Consider the following 19,027-nt stretch of genomic DNA (forward strand, 5'->3'; position numbering starts at 1 on the left):
GACTGTTATGTCAGGGAAATTCAAATTAAAAACACATGAGACAAAATTATACACCATATAACTCCATTTATATAGCATCCAGAAACCAAACTAACTAATGATGCTAGATGTCAGGATATTGTTGCTTCTGTGGAAGAGACAGATGCTGGTGATTCAGTATCCAAGGAGGGTCTTCATGGTGCTGGTAATATTCTGGTTCTGAGTCAATTGCAGTCACACTAGCATGTTCAGTTAAGTATACACCTATTATAAACTCATTAGTTTATAAATATACTTATTTACTATCTATACATTTTAGACCCCAATATAAAATTTCTAAAGCACAACAAAGACTTGCTGATATTCTTCCAAGTCCATCCAACTTTAGAATAAAATTTTATTTTCAAGTGCTTTGCAATAGTACCATCAGCTTTTATCTCCTGCAAATTATAGAAGGGAGTGGGAGGAGGAAGTAGGCTGAAGATGCTTATCTATTCTGGTAGCTCTTAATCTAAATCCTGTAAGTAAACAAAAAAGCCAGATGATTCAATTTCCACATGCATGGGGAGCTGTTAGTTTATGAGAGGGGACAGCCTCCAGGCACCAGGCTTCTCCTGGATAAAAGTGGATGTTCACTGTGATGACCAGTCAGTATTTGACAGCAGCTTCAGGAATGTTCAATTAAGTATCCTCTTAATTCTATCCAGTATAGTGGGTTTTTTTTTTTCATATGAAAGCCTCTGATTAAGAAGTGTCTATTTCATTATGTGATATGAGATTAGCCAGTTACAAAAAAGTAAAAAATCAGATGCTCTCTCTAATATGTGAAGCTAGGGAGAAAATGGGTCATAGGAGGAACTCTGGATGAAGTAGAAATGATAGATGTGCAAATAAGGCGACCTAACTGGGGGGATGGGAGGGGAGACAGGGAAATCCCATACTGTACATGATTTACATTCACAAACGTATCAAAGTCAGTCACTAAACCAACATGGGAAGGGAGGGGAGGGAATGGGGTGGGGATTGAGGAAGGGCTAAATGATGAAATTGTGTATGTGTGCCTCTACCATCTTGTTCTCCATTAAGATGTATGACTGCACTGCACCAATAAAAACAAAGATGTATCTATTAAAACTATCTTCTTTTATTTGTTTATTTTTAATTGACATATAAAATTATATGTATTCATCATGTACAGCTAATGTTTATTATGTATATTCCGAAATGGTTAAATCTAGCTTATTACCAAATGCATTCTTCATATAAATATTATTTGGGGGATAACACTAAATATGTACTCTTAGTATTTTTAAGAATACAGTATATCTCTATTAACATTAGTGTCTTATGCAATAGATCTCTTAAATTTCTTTCTTCTAAGAAACTCTTTAAAAAATATTGGTGCCGGGCGTGGTGGCGCATGCTTGTAATCCCAGCATTTGAGAGGCTGATCCTGGAGGATCAGGGTTCGCAGACAGCTTCAGCTACTACTTAGTGAGGCCCTCTGCAACACAGTGAGACCCTGTTTCAAAATAAAGAATAAAAATTAAAAAATAGGGCAGGGGTTGTAGCTCAGAGGTCGAATGCCCCTGGGTTCCATCCCCAGACCTACAAAAAAAAAATAAATAAATAAAAAAAAATACACACACACACACACACACACACATATATATATATGTAAGTAAGGTTTGCACAGTATGTTTTGTAATTGTATGTCCTCTGACTTTTTTCCTTAAAAGAATTTCTATAAAGAATACCCATTTGCATATTTGGTTTTTTAGCCAAATATATATTATTCAGAAATATCTAAATGCAAAATAGAAGCATTTCCCAAAAAGTATTCAACATCTTTTCAAAATTGGAAAATCAAGACTATGTGGCATAAAAATTAAGCAAAAAAAATGCTCAGTCTCCACTTTCACTGTACCAAATTTATAGTGGCTAAGCTTGATCTTGTTTCTTTCTCTGGAGCATTCTTGCTTTACATATGAATAACTGAGTTACTTCTTATATTCAGGTTCATCAACTTGGCTGTGAAGTTGTTGTCTTGCTACTGGAACTTAATCCTGATCAAATAAATCTTTTTAACTGGGCCATTGATCGCTGCTATACAGGGTCCTACCAACTTGCATCTGGCTGCTTCAAAGCCATAGCAACTGTGTGTGGAAGCAGGTATGAATTTCTCTAAGTAATGGTTAATGGCAAGTATAATGAAGGCTCCTCTCCACAATATGAATGATTGAAAACTGCTTTGCAATTATCTGAACAGAGTAATTCATATAAGATTATAAATGGTCTATATGTCCCCTGAAGACAAAATACATGTTTGCCGTTGCATTAATTTGTCTCTCTTGATCAGGAGAATAATTTGTTGTTATGGTACTCTTCTTTTGAGTTGCCCAGAAATTCACGGTAACATAGGAGAGCAGAATTTGAAAATGATAAAGATACTTTAAGGAAGTTAATGGAACATCTAGAAATATTTGTGCAGGTGTGAACTGTAATCCCTCAGCCATCTGTGGACTAAATCAAACCTAGGAAGCAGCTTAACATGTTTAAGTCTCCTTTGTCCAAAACTTTATAAAAGGGAAAAAACACAGGAAATGTGGCACCTTAGATATCATAGATTACACTTTCTTAGGAAGGTTGCTAAGAATTGAACCTAGGTCTTCATTCATGCTAATAAACACAGACTATACCACTTGGGGCTATACCTCCACCCCAGTATTATACTTTTAAAACCACAGCCCTGCCGGGTGTGGTGGCGCATACTTGTAATCCCCGCACTTGGGAGGCAGAGACAGGAGGATCGCACAGGTTCGAAGCCAGCAGCACTGGCTTAAGAGACCCTGTTTCCAAACAAAAATATAAAAAATAGGTCTGGGAGTGTAGCCTGGAGGTAGAAGGCTTCCAGGAACCCCAGTACCACCAAAAAAAAAAAAAAAAAAAAAAAGACAGCCCTTGCTAGGCATGATAGCACATGCTTGAAGTCCCAGTACTGGGGAGGCTGAGACAGGAGGATCAAGGTTCTCAGCTACTTAGTGAAGCCCTCCATAACTTAGACCCTGTTTCAAAATTAAGAATGAAAAATCAGGCTGGGTATGTAGTTCAGAGGTAAAATGCCCCTGGGTTTCATCCCCAGTACTGCTAAATAAATAAATAAATAAATAAATAAATAAATAAATAAATGTGCCTGGGTTCTATCCTCAGTACCACAAATAAAAACAGCTCTTATTATGTAAATTACTGATTTAGTGAAGCTGTTCATCACTGATTTTTTGAGTGAAGTAATTTTATAGCTAAGATGAAAAGGCTGATAAAGATTCCCCAAACTGTATGAACTATTCCTAAGAAAGACTTTACATATTGAAAAATTGGATGCCGGGCGTGGGGGCACACACTTGTAATCCCCGTGCTTGGGAGGCAGACTGGAGGATCGCGCAGGTTCGAAGCCAGCCATGCCGGCTTAAGAAACCCTGTTTCCAAATAAAAATATAAAAAATAGGTCTGGGAGTGTAGCCCAGATGTAGAAGGGCTTCCAGGAACCCCAGTACCACAAAAAACAAAACAAAAATAAAAAATTGGGGAGAATGCATCTCAAGTTTATTTTCTAAAAGACTTATATAGACTGTCCATTTTTTATTTTAATTAAAATGTTGTATTTTCAATAGCTATCTTGAGCTACTGAATCAAGATAATAAAAGTGAATTAGTTTTATATTTCAACCTAATATGGGTCTAAATAAGAACAGTAGTTTCCAGTATTGTTTCCATACCCAAAATGAGTGTGCTATCTAAAGACACAAGTTTCTTTTTATGACTTTTATTTTTTTATAAAAATAGTAAACTAGGTGTAGTGGTGCGTGCTTGTAATCCCCGTGCTTAGGAGGCTGAGACAGGAGGATCACACAGGTTTGAAGCCAGCCTCAGCTACTTAGTGAGGCTCTCAGCAACTTAGTGAGACCCTGTTTCCAAATAAAATATAAAATAGGTCTGGGAGTATAGCCCGGAGGTAGAAAGCCTCTGGGTTCCACCCCAGTACCACAAAAATAAAAGTAAATAATTTTTGTGTGTGTGTGTGTGTGTGGTACTGGGGTTCCTGGAAACCTTTCTACCTCTGGGCTACACTCCCAGACCTATTTTTTTATTTGGAAACAGAGTCTCTTAAGCCAGCGAGGCTGGCTTCAAACCTGCGCGATCCTCCTGTCTCCGCCTCCCAAACACGGGGATTACAAGCGTGCGCCACCACACCTGGCAATAATTTCTTTTTTTAAGTAGGTAACATTTCATGTCTAAAGACTTTACTACTCATAATCTCAGTAGTGACATTTTTATTAGGTACTTTAATCTCCATAAAGCTTATTGCATATGACAATAACCCAAACTGTCTGATTTCCCATCATCTTTTATTTCTTGATATAGGTATTAGACAAAGTGATGTATTTCTATAGGTCATTACCAAAATATCATTGTGACAAAAATATTTCCCCAGAGTGTTTTATTTTAATTTCAAATATTTCAACACTCTATAAATAGTCTTGTTACATGACAATTTTTTTTAAATATACTCAAAATATTTGACCTGGACCTGTTTCTTTGACAAAAAGAAGAGTAATGAAGTTTTCCCTCTTTCACTGTCCTTGTCCCAGTGAACTTGGTTTGAGCTATCATAGTCAAATTTATTCCATTACATAGCCATCTCACAAAATGCCACTCTACATTCCTCCAGCTGCATCTAGGTATTTTTCCTTAGGGAACACAAAAAATTCTTCATAACTTAAACAACATAGTCTTCATTTCAATAATACATATACTCACAAAAACATTAGGTCACAAGACTCTGCGCTTCAAGTAGAGGTGTTCAGGCATGAAACTAAACTATTTTGGTCTTTTAGACCATTTTTACTAAAGGATATGTTCAGAATTTAAAGTTTCAGTTACTGCCTAAAGTTTCTCTTTCTTCAACAATTCTCAGCCCAAATAGTCTAAACAGGCCTACAGAGACTGAAGCAATCCTCACACTTTATATTTTCAGTTCTTTTCTGTCTTCCAAAGCATTTCCAGTGTTTTGTTTCTATAAGTTTGTCCTAAAAATCAGCTAAGAGAGCTGGATGTGGTGGTACACGCTTGTAATTCCAATAATTGGGAGGCTGAGACAGGAGAATCACAGGTTTGTAGTCAGCCTCAGCTACTTAGTGAGGCCCTCTGCAACTTAGACCCTATTTCAAAACAAAGAAGAAGAAGTAGGGCTAGGGGGTGTATCTTGGAGCTAGAATGCACATGATTTTAATACCCAATACCACAAATAAAATAAAAATAAACTAATATAGTTGCCTTATCTTTTGAGATATGTCAAAAAAAATCATACACAAAACTTCTGTTTGTCTATATATAAATCCTACACATCATTTTCTAAAATGAAGACTTTTTGTAAAATAAGTAATTACCCCCCATTCAAGTAGAAAATGATCATATGCTCGGTTTATTTTTATAGAAATATTACAACCTATAAGAAGATTATTTTATTGAGAACCACATATAATTGATTTTAAAATACCTAAAAAATTGAACTTTTCAAAAAACAATCTTGCCAATTTCATTTTTCTACCTTGAGTTTTAGAAGAAAGAATTATCCATTTTGGCCAGGCATGGTGGTACACGCTTGTAATCCCAGCATTTGGAAGGCTAAAACAGGAGGATCACGGTTTGTGGCTAGCCTCAGCTACTTAGTGAGGCCCTCCACAACTCAGTGAGACCCTCAAACTAAAGAATTAAAAATAGGGCTGGGGGTGTAGCTTGGAGGTAGAATGCCCCTGGATTTCATCTCCAGTATCACACCAAAAAAAAAAAAAAAAGCCAGGCATAATGGCACATGCTTGTAATCCCAGCATTCCAGAGACTTGAAACTAGAGGATTGTGGTTCACTGCCAGCCTCAGCTACTTAATGAGGCCCTTTGCAACTTAGTGAAACCCGGTTTCAAAATAAAAAAATACAAAATAGGGCAGGGGGTATAGCCTGGAGGTCAAATGGCCCTGGGTTCCATCCCCAAACCCACAAAAAAAGTTAAAAAAAATTATCCATTTTGCATAGTTAATATGTTAATCGCTATATTCGCAATTGTGATAATGGAAAAAATTGGTTCTCTACCTTCTTTGTTTTCTTTAGAAGTAAAGGACTTGATGTGTACACATGCATGTGTGTGTGTCTACCATGATCATACTGGTCTCCAGTCAGAGCAGTATAGCAGTGCTCTGCTGTGATCTGGTGATCTTGGGAATAGGGCCAGAAGTGAAAAAAAAAAGAGTGATGGTAGAGTTTACACTATTAATTTTGAAGAATTTTTCATAAAACATATGGGAATATCTAATTAAATATTACAAAAGGAAGCTCAGGGCTCTAATTTAGCACACAAGAAAAGAGCTTACCTTTCAGGGAGCTTCAGTTCAAACAATTCTTTGATTTCTGCATGTGTACTTTTTAATCTTGAGCTGCAAATGATATCAATATGGAACAGATAAGGAGCTTGTGAATAAGACTAAAGGCTTTTCAAGGTTATAAATCAAGGTCAGCACTCTGTTCTACATTAGAAGTATAGGCCCTTTCCAGCCACTACCTTCACTCTTGAGAGTTGTCTTTGCATGTAATTATTTAAGAATTCCATTGTTGTTCTTTGACTCATTAACATCATCTTAATATATGTTTAATGTTCCAGAACTACATGTAAGATCAAAGTTTTGATTTTTAAAGAATTTCATTGGAAGCCGGGTGTGGTGGCGCACATTTATAATCCCAGTACTTGAGTGGCTTAGACAAGAGAGACGATCATACAGGTTCAAAGCCAGCCTCAGCTACTTAGTGAGGCTCTGTGCAACTTACTGAGACCCTGTTTCCAAATAAAATATAAAATAGATCTGGGAATGTAGCCCAGAGATAGAAAGCCCCTGGTTTCCATTCCCAGTCCATACACACACACACACACACACACACACACACACACACACACAGAATATTGATTTTCTTTTTATGTTGATTTGTCATTTTATGTTTGTTTCACCTGAACTCCTCTATAAGTCTTGCCTCATTTAATTCAAGCCTAGACAATTTCAATTCTTAAAAGTGAGTGCACAACGCTGGGAGTGATGGCGCACACTTGTAATCCCCACGCTTGGGAGGCATAGACAGGAGGATCACGCAGGTTCAAGGTCAGCCACGCTGGCTTAAGAGACCCTGTTTCCACATAAAACTATAAAAAAAGAAAAATAGGTCTGGTAGTGTAGTTCGGAGGTAGAAGGGTTTCCAGGAACCCCAGTACCACCAAAGGAAAAAAAAAAAAAAAAAGAAAAAAAGAAAGGAATTAAAAAGGGAACATCTGTAGACGACCTGCTCATAGTAACAGAGACCTGAGCCTGATGCAAAGCAAGGCCGGTGCTGGGGCCTCTGAGACCAGGATAGGAGCCTGCCATGTGGTGAAGCCTGTGCTGGGGCCAGCAAGGCCAGGATAGGAGTCTGCCTTAAGGCAAGGCTGGTGCCAGGGCCAGCAAGGCCGGGATCGGACCTGCTGTGAGGCAAGGCCAGTGCTGGGGCCTCCAAGGCTAGGATCAGATCCTGCCAAGGGGTGAGGCCAGTGCCAGATCCAGGGAGGCCAGGATTGGAGCCCACCATGAGGCAAGGCCAGTGCTGGCCCCCGAGGCTGGTATTGGAACCTGCCGAGGGGTGAGGCTGGGGCCAGGGCCAGTGAGGCCAGGATTGAAGACTGCGGTGAGGCAAGGCCAGTGCTGGGGCCTCTGAGGCCTGGATAGGAGCCTGCCATGGGGTGAGGCTGGTGCCGGGGCCAGTGAGGCCAGGATCGGAGCCTGCCATGAGGCAAGGCTGGTACTGGAGCCAGCAAGGCCAGGATCAAAGTCTGCCAGGTGGCTAGGCCGGTGCCGGGGCCTTCAAGAGTGGGTTCAGAATGTACAATGCGGCATCCACAGAGAAATACCACAGAAAATAAAAAATCAGATGCTTTCTCTAATATGCCAAAGCCAGAAAGAAATGGGTAATAGGAGGAAATCTAGTTGAAGAAAGGGCCCTATGGAGGAACAATTAAGGTGACTAATCAGAGGGGATGAGAGGGGGGAAGATGGAATCTCTTTAAAGCCCATGATGTACGTAAACAAATATATCAAAGTTAATCACTAAATCAAGCATGGGATTGAGGCAGAAGGAGGAAAGGGGATGGGGATTGGATAAAGGCTAATTGGATGATGTGTGTTTGTATATCCTCACAAGTCTTGTATTCCACTGAGATGTTTGACTACAATGCACCAATAAAAATATATTAAATTAAAAAAATTTTAAAAAGTGAGTGCACACCAGGCATGATGGTGCATACTTGTTATCTTAGTACTTGAAAGGCCCTCTGCAACTTCGTGAGACTCTGTGATTTAAAAAAAATTAAAAATATGTCTGGGCATGTAGATCAGAGGTAGAGTGCCCCTGAGCTCAACCTTCAGCACCAAAAAAAAAAAGTACCCATTTCTTAAGGGAATATATCATCTATCAACAAGGAAGACAAGGAAAGTTGGTGATTTATGAGTGTTGATCACAGTTCCTAAGGAGTAATAACCTTATTTGGCTGTGACAGCCAGATGGAATGTTTCAGGAGCACACTGGAGTTTGGGAAATTGGACTCTTGAAACAGACTCTTGGATTCAAATTCTCTCTCTGCTTCTAATCATGCTGTGTGCACTTGAGCAAGTTACTATAAATGCTTACTCATTTGTAAAATGAAAGTGAAAAGAGGAGTAAGGATTAGATAAAACCAACCTCTTAAACTAACCTTGTACCTGGGAAGCGCACTATGAGCACTGTTAGTATTCACTAGCTGTTGGAGGGGGAAGGTGGTCTCTTCTGTGCTATAAAGTGATCCCTTCTATCAACCACAAAATCTGATTCTCTTCAGACTGTCTCAAAGGCATCCTGAGCTTTGTCATTTAAGTCTGGGTAAGCCAAGCTAGTGGGCATGGTCCAACTGTTTAAAAATCTCTTATTTCTACATAGTTTTATATCTTGTTTAATTTCTGTGCAGTACCTACCTTTCACATGTGTTGTATCATTTGGTTTTTATTCTGTAGTATCACAATTGAACTGTGTTTGTTTCTCTTTTAACCCTTATACTGCCTGTGTTGAATAATTAATATGGAACATATTAGATTCCATTTCTATGCCTATATTAAAGATCTAGGTATAAATGTTTTTGTGTTCTTTTCCTCATTTGAAATCCTACTGTGTTTCTTTGATTCTTTTCTGATTTTCTCAGTGCTGTTCAGTAAATTTTAAAGCTCAGTCTTAAACAACTCAGGGAATGCTCCACTTACATGGTTGAGTGCATGGCCCTGTACAAGAGGGAGGCTTTGTCTAGCCCTTTCCCACTTCTAAATTCCCAATGACTTGAAAATATTTCCCAGTGCTCTTATATGTACATATGTATGCGTGTTAAGTTCTAGTGTGGGAAGATAGTGGTGTGGCTCAAGCATCCTAGTTCCTGCAAGGTTCAGAGGGAGTCTACTTTCTGCTTCCACAGTCAAAAAGGTCTGTCTCCAGAATCTGCCTTTGTAAGATTCCAAATCGGCTGCCCATGCAGGACAGTCTAAGAGGCTCAAAATGCTGTGAGTAAAAGCTTAAATTCTTTGGAGTCAGACATACCTGAGAGTCTAGGCTCCATCCCTCCTACATGAACCCAGGCAAGTACTTATCAAGGCCTCTCAGGCTTTTTGCTCATTTAAATAGCAAATTTAGATCAAGGCCTTGGCCCAGTAGTTGGCACAAAGTAAGCATATCGTAACATAAATGTCACCCATCATTCATCATCATACACACACACACACACACACACACACACACACACACAACAAACAAACAACACTATCATTATCATCATCATCACCACCATCATATACAGGCTTTCCCTAATTTCCCATTAGATACACCAACCTATGTTCATTTAAAACAAATTGAAACTAGGTATGTGACATACTTGATCCCAGTACTTGAGAGTCTAAGAGAGAAAAATCACAGGTTTAAGGCTAGCCTCAGCAACTTAGTGAGACCCTGTTTCAATATAAATAGATAAGTAGAATAAATAAAATAGGGCTAGGGGTATTGCTCAGAGGTAGAATGCTTCTGGGTTCAATTCCAGTACAGCAAAAAAAGAAAAAGAAAAGAAAAGAAAAATAAAGACTGAGGCATAGCTTAGAATGTATGTTTAGCATGGATGAGTCTGGTTTCAATCCCCAACACCAAAAAAGTAAAAATAAAAGTTCTGGAAAAGTAATAATTTTAAAGTTTGAATAGGTCAAGCTATTTTGGAAGCTCATAGAGCAGTAGCTACTAAAATTTTAAATGTGCTCTTTGAGGCTTCATGATCTCTCCTAGGAATTTTTTTCAAAGTAATATTTGCATATTTACTGTTTGTGGCACTATAATGTTGAAAAATTGAGAATGATCTAAATGTCTATCACTATATATCAGGTTGGAGTCCCCAGGAAACAGATTCTGAGATGGGGAACCTGCTTTGAGTTCTGGAGGTTTATTAGGAGTGCCATTAGGGTTTATGGCTGTGGGTGAGTGAAGGAAGCTGGTATTGGTAGAGATGAAAACACTTCAGTCAGCCCCACAGTGGCTGCTGCTGGGAACAGACATGACCTTAACAGGTAGCTCTATATGCTGGTCTTTCTGAAGCAGTCTCAGCTCAGTGCTATCAGCTGCCAACACTTCAGTGGGAGCATTGAGTGCCTTAATCCTGAAAGAAGATCTGGGTGGCACACTATTATGTATGATGAAATAACCATTCATCACAGGAGTGGTTATTTATGATATGCCATGCCATGTTAAATTGCTAATTGCCATACAATCTATCCTCTGTGTTCCTATTTCTCCCTCTCCATCTCCCACACACAATCAATCACCAAGTCTTGCTAATATTATCTCCTTGGCGCTTTCCATCTCAACTCTTTTCTCTATCTCTGCTCTCCCTGCCATGATTTAGCTCTTAGCAGTTTCCATTAATATTCTTATAAGTGTCTTCTACTCTTGGACCCTAAAATCCACTTTTCTTGCAGCAGCCAGAGTGATTTTTCAAAAACTAACATCGTTCCTCCCTCTCCTACCACAAATCTTGCAGTGATTCTCTAAAACGTTTAAGGTAAAGTTCATCAGCTGGTCATCATCTACACCCACCTCTGCCCTAGCCCCAGGCCCTTCTCCTCCACTAATTCTCTCCTTCATTCCACTACACACAGAATCTTTCCTCTTACAGAGGGTGTCTTGCTTACAGAGGGTCCTCTTACAGAGGGTGTCCATCCTTGTAACCTTTCAAAATGCTTTTCTTTCTGCCTAGAACACTTCCTGTTCTACCCCTTCTTCTGCCTGGCTAATGTCACCAGGTGCTTCAAGACTCAGTTTCCTCTTCAGAAAAGCCTCCCTGAGCCCACATATGAAGTCAGTGTCCCTCGTCAGGATTCAGTCTCGTGCAGTGGACTCCCACCATGATGCTCATTAGAACCAAAATGTAAAGCTTGGCACCTTAACTACACTCTAAACCAGCCTTAGGAATTTACAGCATCAGTGCTTTGCACATTGTTCCTAATAATTATCCACAACTTAATAGATTTAGATAGGTTAAATAAAAATATTAATTCAATGAGTTATTGAGAAACTTAGAAACACTGTTTCTCCTGCCCTTTCCATTTGTATTTGATTTTCATTAAAATCTATTCCATCAGATAGATAATTTTAGTGTTTTGCCCTGGTGTCACAAAATTCCACTTAATAAAAAGTGTCATTTTCCTTCACCTACTAATAAATAGCAAAAGAAAGAGGTAAAAGAGTCAGGAGGCAAGGGAATGCCACTACTACGTGGCTGATGACAGTGTACCACATAGGATTTTAAGAGGTAATGATCCATCAAGATAGTTTATAAGCCAGCCCGTCTAATAAACTATGTTGCGTTTTTTGGCTTTGTCTTTCAGGAACTATCCCTTCGACATAGTGACGTTGTTAAACCTTGTTCTGTTCAAGGCCTCTGACACCAACAGAGAGATTTATGAAATCTCCATGCAGCTCATGCAGGCATGTATCATTTACTGGCATGGAAAATTTCCAGCCTTGAACACAGAATTTGAGCATTTAGTATGTCTGTCCATCATTGGTAGGTATGAAGAGCAAGAAAACAATTTCCTATACACCTGTCAATTAACTGATGTTTTGCCTTTAATTCTGTATTAAAATAGGCACTAGTTAGTTCTGTTACTACTTATAAATGCTCCTGGGATGCCCACTAACGTGTTTTCATACCATTTCTTACTTTCCTCTTTATAGATTCTTGAAGCAAAGCTTTTTGTATACTCGAAGAAAGTTGCTGAGCAGAGACCCGGCAGTATTCTCTATGGAACACACGGCCCGCTGCCCCCGCTGTACAGTGTGTCGCTGGCGCTCCTGTCCTGTGAGCTGGCCAGGATGTACCCTGAGCTCACACTGCCACTCTTCTCAGGTACCACACAATATTCAGCACCCACGTGCGACCATGCCTTCTAAGTCATTGTCCTTTTCAAATTCTACTGTAATTTTAGAGCCAAAATTGATGCTACATGTATAGATCACAATTGCCATGGGCTAAATCCATTTACAAATGAAAGAGCTTCTAGAATATATTTAAAATGTGATTATCTAGCTGGGCGCAGTGGCGCAGGCTTGTAATCCCCGCATTTGGGAGGCTGAGACAGGAGGACTGTGGTTTCCAGACAGCCTCAGCTACTGAGTAAGGCTCTCCACAACTCAGACCCTGTTTCAAAATAAAGAATAAAAAATAGGGCTGGGGATGCAGCTTGGAGGTAGAATGCCCCTGGGTTCCTAGTACCGCAAAAAAAAAAAAAAAAAAAGTGATTATCTAAAACAGTAAAGGTGTTGTATGCATCTGTGTCACTGTCAACCTGATTTACATTATAATGTGAGACTATAATTAACCAATGAAAGCATATTAAAAATAAATAAAACAGTATAGGTATAATCATACGTATGACAAATGCAAAGATGTTTAGCTTGATTTTTAAAGTACTTATAAATACATTATATATGTAAATTTCCCAAAGAAATTAAATTTGCACAGTATAATGTATGACACCTGAAATTGCTTATGTGATTGCTGTAAGATGTTTGTTGGTAATAGTGATGGTTGTGTTTTGAAGCTTAGGTATTGCTACATATATAAGTTGTTGGGAGTTTGATTTTTGGCTCATTTCTACGAGCACTTGTCATGAATAACTTTTCTGAGAATCTAGTCTTAAAGAATTGCATTTAAGCTGGGTATGGTAGCACATACCCATTATCCTAGTGCATGGGAGGCTGAAACAGGAGGACCCAGTTTGAGGCCAGCCTCAACCATGTAGCCAGACCTATTTCAAAATAAAAAATAAAAAGGGATGGGGGTATAGCTTAGAGGTAAAGCACCCCTGGGTTCCATCGACAGTCCACGCACACACACACACACACACACACACACACACACACACACACAATTGCATTTGTCAGTTCACCTTTCACCCATGTTCCTGTGGCATCTTACAGAAGCACAGACCATGATCTCTTGGATTCATCCTCCAGCTGCATCTTCACTGCCTCAGAGTAGTTCCTCTGAAGCCTTCCCTGCACTGCAATTCACTCCACAGGCTACATTTCTTCCACTATGCAAATTCACATGTATAAGGCATTTCTCAACTCACACTTCTCTACCCAGTCGTCCGAAAATAGTTGCTGATGATGTTTCCATTTGTTGAAGGTTCTTATGTACCAGGCACTTTATGTGTATTGTGCTTATCGCTTAGTCTTTATGACCCCAGTGCAGTAGAGGGTAAGCAGAGACTCTGAAGCCAGGTTGCTTGGCCCTCCTGTTCACTAGCTGTTTGACCTTGGTCAGGTCACAGAACTTCTGAACCCTGTTTCCTCACCTTCCTTCATAGGGTGTGAGGAGTCAGATAAGCTAATGAAAACCAAGTGATTGGCCTAGTTCTAGATTGGTATTATCAACAACAATGCCACCATTAGCATCCTGTTTTACAGGTGACTAACACTTAAGACATGTTAAATAACTTGCTCAAGACAGTATCGCTGGGAAATAGCCATGGCTTAATTAAATCCAGTTCAGTCTCCCTCCAGCACCAGTACTTTAGAACTGGAATTCTCTAACCCAGGTTTTTTTGTTGTTGTTGTTTTGGTTTGTTTTTTTGTTTTTGTTTTTGTTTTGTGTGTGTGTGGTGCTACTCGGGTTCCTGGAAGCCCTTCTACCTCTGGGCTACACTCCCAGACCTATTTTTACATTTTTTTTTTTTTTTTTTGAAAACAGGGTCTCCTAAGCCAGCGCACACGGCTGGCTTTGAACCTGCGCGATCCTCCTGTCTCTGCCTCCCAAGCGTGGGGATTACAAGCGTGCGCCACCACGCCCGGCTCTAACCTGTTTTTAAAAACCTCTTCTCTTTACTTGCTTTCTGCCTTTTCGCCCAGGAATCCTCTATTCCCATCTCAACCTCTCATCAACATGCTAGGTCCTCTTGTAAATACTTCTACAAAAGAATGATTGGAATTAACTTCCTCCCCCTCTCCCTGACTTCCAGTATTTCTTAAAAATCTAACTTAAAACTGACCTCTCGCCAGGTGTGCTGGCTCATGCTTGTAATCCCAGTACTTGATAGGATGAGACAGAAGGATCATGGGTTCCCAGCCAGCCTCAGCAACTCAGTGAAACCTTGTTTCAAATAAAAAATAAAGCCAGGCATGGTGGCTCATGCTTGTAATCCCAGCATTTGGTAGGCTGAGACCGGAGGATTGCAGTTCGAGGACAGCCTCCGCTACTTAGTGAGGCACTTCACAACTCAGTGTGACTCTGTTTCAAAATAAAGAATAAAAAATTGGGCAGGGGGTGTAGCTCAGAGGTCAAATGCCTCTGGGTTCCATCCCCAGACCCACAAAAATAAAATAAAATAAGATAAAGAATAAAAAATAAGGCTAAGGGTGTCGCTCAGAAGTAGAATGCCAACCGGGCGTGGTGGCGCACGTTTGTAATCCAAGCATTTGGGAGGCTGAGACTGGAGGATCGCAGTTCGCGGACAGCCTCAGCTACTTAGTGAGACCCTGTTTCAAAATAAAGAATAAAAAATAGGGCAGGGGGTGTAACTCAGAGGTCAAATCCGCCTGGGTTCCATCTCCAAACCTGCCAAAAAAAAAAAAATTGACCTCTCCAGTGCAGACTTTGCCATTGAGTTCAGGTAGAGTTAGTTGCACCACTTTATTGTACCTGAAACAATGGAGAAACTCAACAAAAACTGTGTTGGCAAATGTATTCTCTCCTTGGAAATTAAAATTTATTTTTATTTCCTTCAACCAAGACTTAAGTGTCACCTATATACCAGGGACTAGGCATTCACCTATGCCCAGGTCCTAGGAATTCAGAAATCAATAAAGTTGTCTCTAAAAGGTCCAGAGTTTAAAAATAAAGACAGATGTTCAGTCATGATGCACAAATGCATTTTTTTTTAAAGTATACCTAATGCACAAGATGGAAGCCGAGTAAGTAATCAGTTACTCAGCCAAGAGTATCGGGAAAAAATTCCTGGAAAAGTTGGTGCCCAAGCTGCAGTTTGAAAGCAGAGAAGAAATTAGCAAAGCCTACAAAAAGTCAGTGGATGCTACAGCCCAAGAGAACAGCATGTGGTTTGGCTTAGAGGGGTAAAAGCACGGTGCATGTGGGAGGTTATCTAGAGGCCAGTGTGGCTGCCGTAACCTGCAGGGAAGGGAGGAAGCTAGAAACAGGCTTGAGCAGATGGAGAGGCAGAGGTCACGTCTTTGAAGGCCTCGTATTATACATTAACAAGTTTGCTGACCATTAATCATCTATATGTGTTCCTGGCCCCCTTTAGGGCCCTGTGAGGAAAAAGTGCATCTAAGTGAGCTTGGGTTTTGAAAACCACTGAAGAGTTTCAAAGAAGAGAGGGTGGCAAGCTCAGCATGCATTTAAAAAAAAAAAAAAAAAAAAAAAGATGGGCTGAAGTGTGGGTAGATTAGAAAACACCCACTCTAGAGAGAGACCAGTTAAGAAGCGTTGACAGGTGCAGGGCATGGTGTAGGTGAGGCCCTCTCATAAATTTTCACACCTGTAATCCCAGTATTGGGAGACCAAGCCAGGAGGATCACAGGTGCCAGGCCAGTGTACAGTAACTTAGCAAGACTCTTTCCAAAATCAAAACCAGCTGGGCATGGTAGCACACGCTTATAATCCCAGCATTGGGGAGGCTGAAACAGGAGGATTGTGGTTTGAAGACAGCCTCAGCTACTTAGTGAGGCCCTTTGCAACTCAGGGAGACCCTGTTTCAAAATAAAGAATAAAAAATAAGGTTGGTAGTATAACTCGGAGGTAGAATGCCTCTAGGTTCCATCCCCAGTACCGGGAAAAAAAAAATCAAAACTAAAAAGGGTTGAGGTTGTAGTTCAAAGCCACACACTGGGTTCAATCCACGATACTACAAAAAAGAAAGGCCACCCCACAGAGAACAGAAGTCACAAGGCCAGGCAAAGATCATGAGCGCAGCCTGAGCTACTAAGTGTAGGTCTCTGCTGGACATCCTTGTGTATACAGGCCTGGTTTCAGAGGACCTCCCGTCATCAAGGAAGAATAGAAGGTTCCAGTCCAGGACACAGGTGAGATGGGGAAAGGATAGAGCAGAAAGTGCAGGCAAGGACATTCACACCCAACCTGGCAGACCAGGCAAGAGGCAGAGAAGGAATGGAGGTGTGTTCAGAGCAGAGGGGAAATACCCAGGGAATGAGTTTCATGGAAACCTAAGAAATGAGAAGATTTAGGGGAAGGAGTGAGCAGTCCACCGCTGCCAATGGATGAGAAAGACCACAGAAGACAAGGTCTAAAAATGACCCTCTGGTTTTCACAGTTCATTGGACACTGAAAATCAGCTTCCAGTGGAAGGTGGCCGCAGAAGCCAGATTGCAGTAGCCTCTCTGAAAAGAAGAACAAACAGAAGCCAGAGCTAGGGTAGGATGCAGTCAGAAGGGGAGGCTGAGGGATTAGGAAAGGTGGGAGCCTATTTCTAACTAAGATGGAGAAGCTAGTAAAATGGGAGCGGTCAGTAGCTTGGGAAAGAGGAGATACATGGCCCATCGAGCTAAACACGCTAAGATATGCAAATAATGAGTTGCAAGCATTTCTACATTCTCTTTGGGAATTTACCTTTGGCTATTTTGATTTGTGAGGATGACTTTTATAAATATCATGCAACAGTTAAGAAGCTATAGTGGATTCCTCTCATTTTTACTGCCTGTACTATTTTAAACTCTGTGGTGAGATTTTTTTTTCCTGGTAATTTCAGATGACCTAATTACTCCTAAGCTGCCAGACAGGTTGCTCAGGTCTCTCCCAAAGGAGCTAGAGGACATATATCGCATCCCACTGATGTCTTCTCACAGTGTCTTTAATTTGTCTCTGGGGGGATGATTATAGAGTTGTTCCCATACCTGTGGCGTTTTTGTTTCTCTTTTCCCTTCAAAAACATGTCTACATCATCTACAGATGCTGATGTAGACTCTTGGAACGCATCGGACACACATCCTCACCTCTGGGAACCTGCATCCAACAGTCAAATTGCACAATAAGTAAATCATATAATAAATCATATGTTAGAAGGGGACCATCGCCTAACTATAGACTAAAAGTCTATAGATTTTTATATCATCGTATGAAAATAGGTATTTTTAATGCTACTTTTTCTCTAATTAGAATTTTTCCCCCCTCTTCAACATTCAGGTCCTTTCTAGAAGAGTTTGAACAGTTCTGCCATAAAACTGTCCCTGAGTTTTTGCAATGAGAAGGCATTCTCCTCCACCAAATCCCCACGGTTTATGCCTTTCTGTGTCATTTGTCGCTTTCTCCTTTGACCCAGAGTTGTTTGTTGGTATAACTTGTCTCTGAGCACATTCTTTAGTACATTTTAGCTGTCTCCATCATACCCGACACTGTGGGTCATATTAGAAAATGTATAGCCCAGTATGTGGGAATAAATAAATGTTCTAACTTTATAATATTCTAAATGTATAGCATCACAATTTGTTACATCTGCCATTATGTCTAAACCTAGAAATTGAGTAAATTTTGATCCACGCAAAGCACAACAGCTTACCACTATTTGGTGGTTATGATACAATATTAAACATATTCCTATTTTTCAAAGTAGAAAATTATAATTGTAACATTTGAAAAAGGGCCAAAATAATTAAAGTTATACTTTAGGGGATGCAGCAGATTCTCTTGGTGTAATTCCTGGCGTCCGTGTTGTTCTGTATTCAGCAACTATGAGGGCTCTAAGTGAGGTTCTGTGCCAACCTTGATAACCACACGTACACAAGACCTGGCTTCTTCATTTCCCTTTGGATAAAACAGTTTCTTCACTAGATGAGAAATAGGTAATTACTTCAGAGCCTACTGTGTATACATTAAGTTGCACTTCTAAATCCATAGAGAGCTGATTCAGATTATAAAATCAAACACTGCAAAAGAGAACACACTGAGCTGGCTCCGGCAGTCACAGAGCTGCGCTCCTGGACACACGGATCTCCTACAGTGAAGCACAGCGCTCTGCAGATCCCTTCACATGCCCAGCAGGTTCCAAGTAGATACCACAGACTGGGGTGATTCCTCTTGGGAACCACATCTCACCTTTTTATAGACCTTTACTAATAGATTGCAGTTACCTGTCACAGTGAAGTTTAATGTGATACAAACATACATGTACACGGCTCTTGGTGTATTTTCTTTTGCATCCCAGCTTACTCCCCCTACTCCCTCTCTGAACATGTTAGTAAGATTGGCAGTAATAGTATTATTTGCCATAGTATTATGTGAACTGTGTCCTTCCTCAGTCTTCCTTTTTCTTTCCCATAGCTCTCTCGATCCCCTTCCACTGTTCTACTGGTCCCTCTCCACATTATTTAAAATCCCTTATGTTTCCTG

General features: G+C 40.2%; 1 protein-coding gene across 2 annotated transcripts in view; it reads left to right on the plus strand.

The window, feature by feature from the left end:
* The window catches only part of FRY (FRY microtubule binding protein), a gene marked incomplete at both ends in the record, with an annotated part of 292,951 nt that overhangs the window by 172,166 nt on the left and 101,758 nt on the right, over positions 1-19,027 (plus strand). For both annotated transcript variants that reach the window (XM_080719965.1, XM_080719966.1), the window contains 3 exons: positions 1,997-2,151; positions 11,991-12,090; positions 12,340-12,511. In XM_080719965.1, coding sequence (XP_080576091.1) covers positions 1,997-2,151; positions 11,991-12,090; positions 12,340-12,511 — 427 coding nt within the window. The remainder of the gene's footprint in view (positions 1-1,996; positions 2,152-11,990; positions 12,091-12,339; positions 12,512-19,027) is intronic.

This window comes from Muscardinus avellanarius, assembly GCF_963383645.1.
Source record: "Muscardinus avellanarius genome assembly, chromosome: 2".
In the NCBI taxonomy this organism is placed as follows: domain Eukaryota; kingdom Metazoa; phylum Chordata; class Mammalia; order Rodentia; family Gliridae; genus Muscardinus; species Muscardinus avellanarius.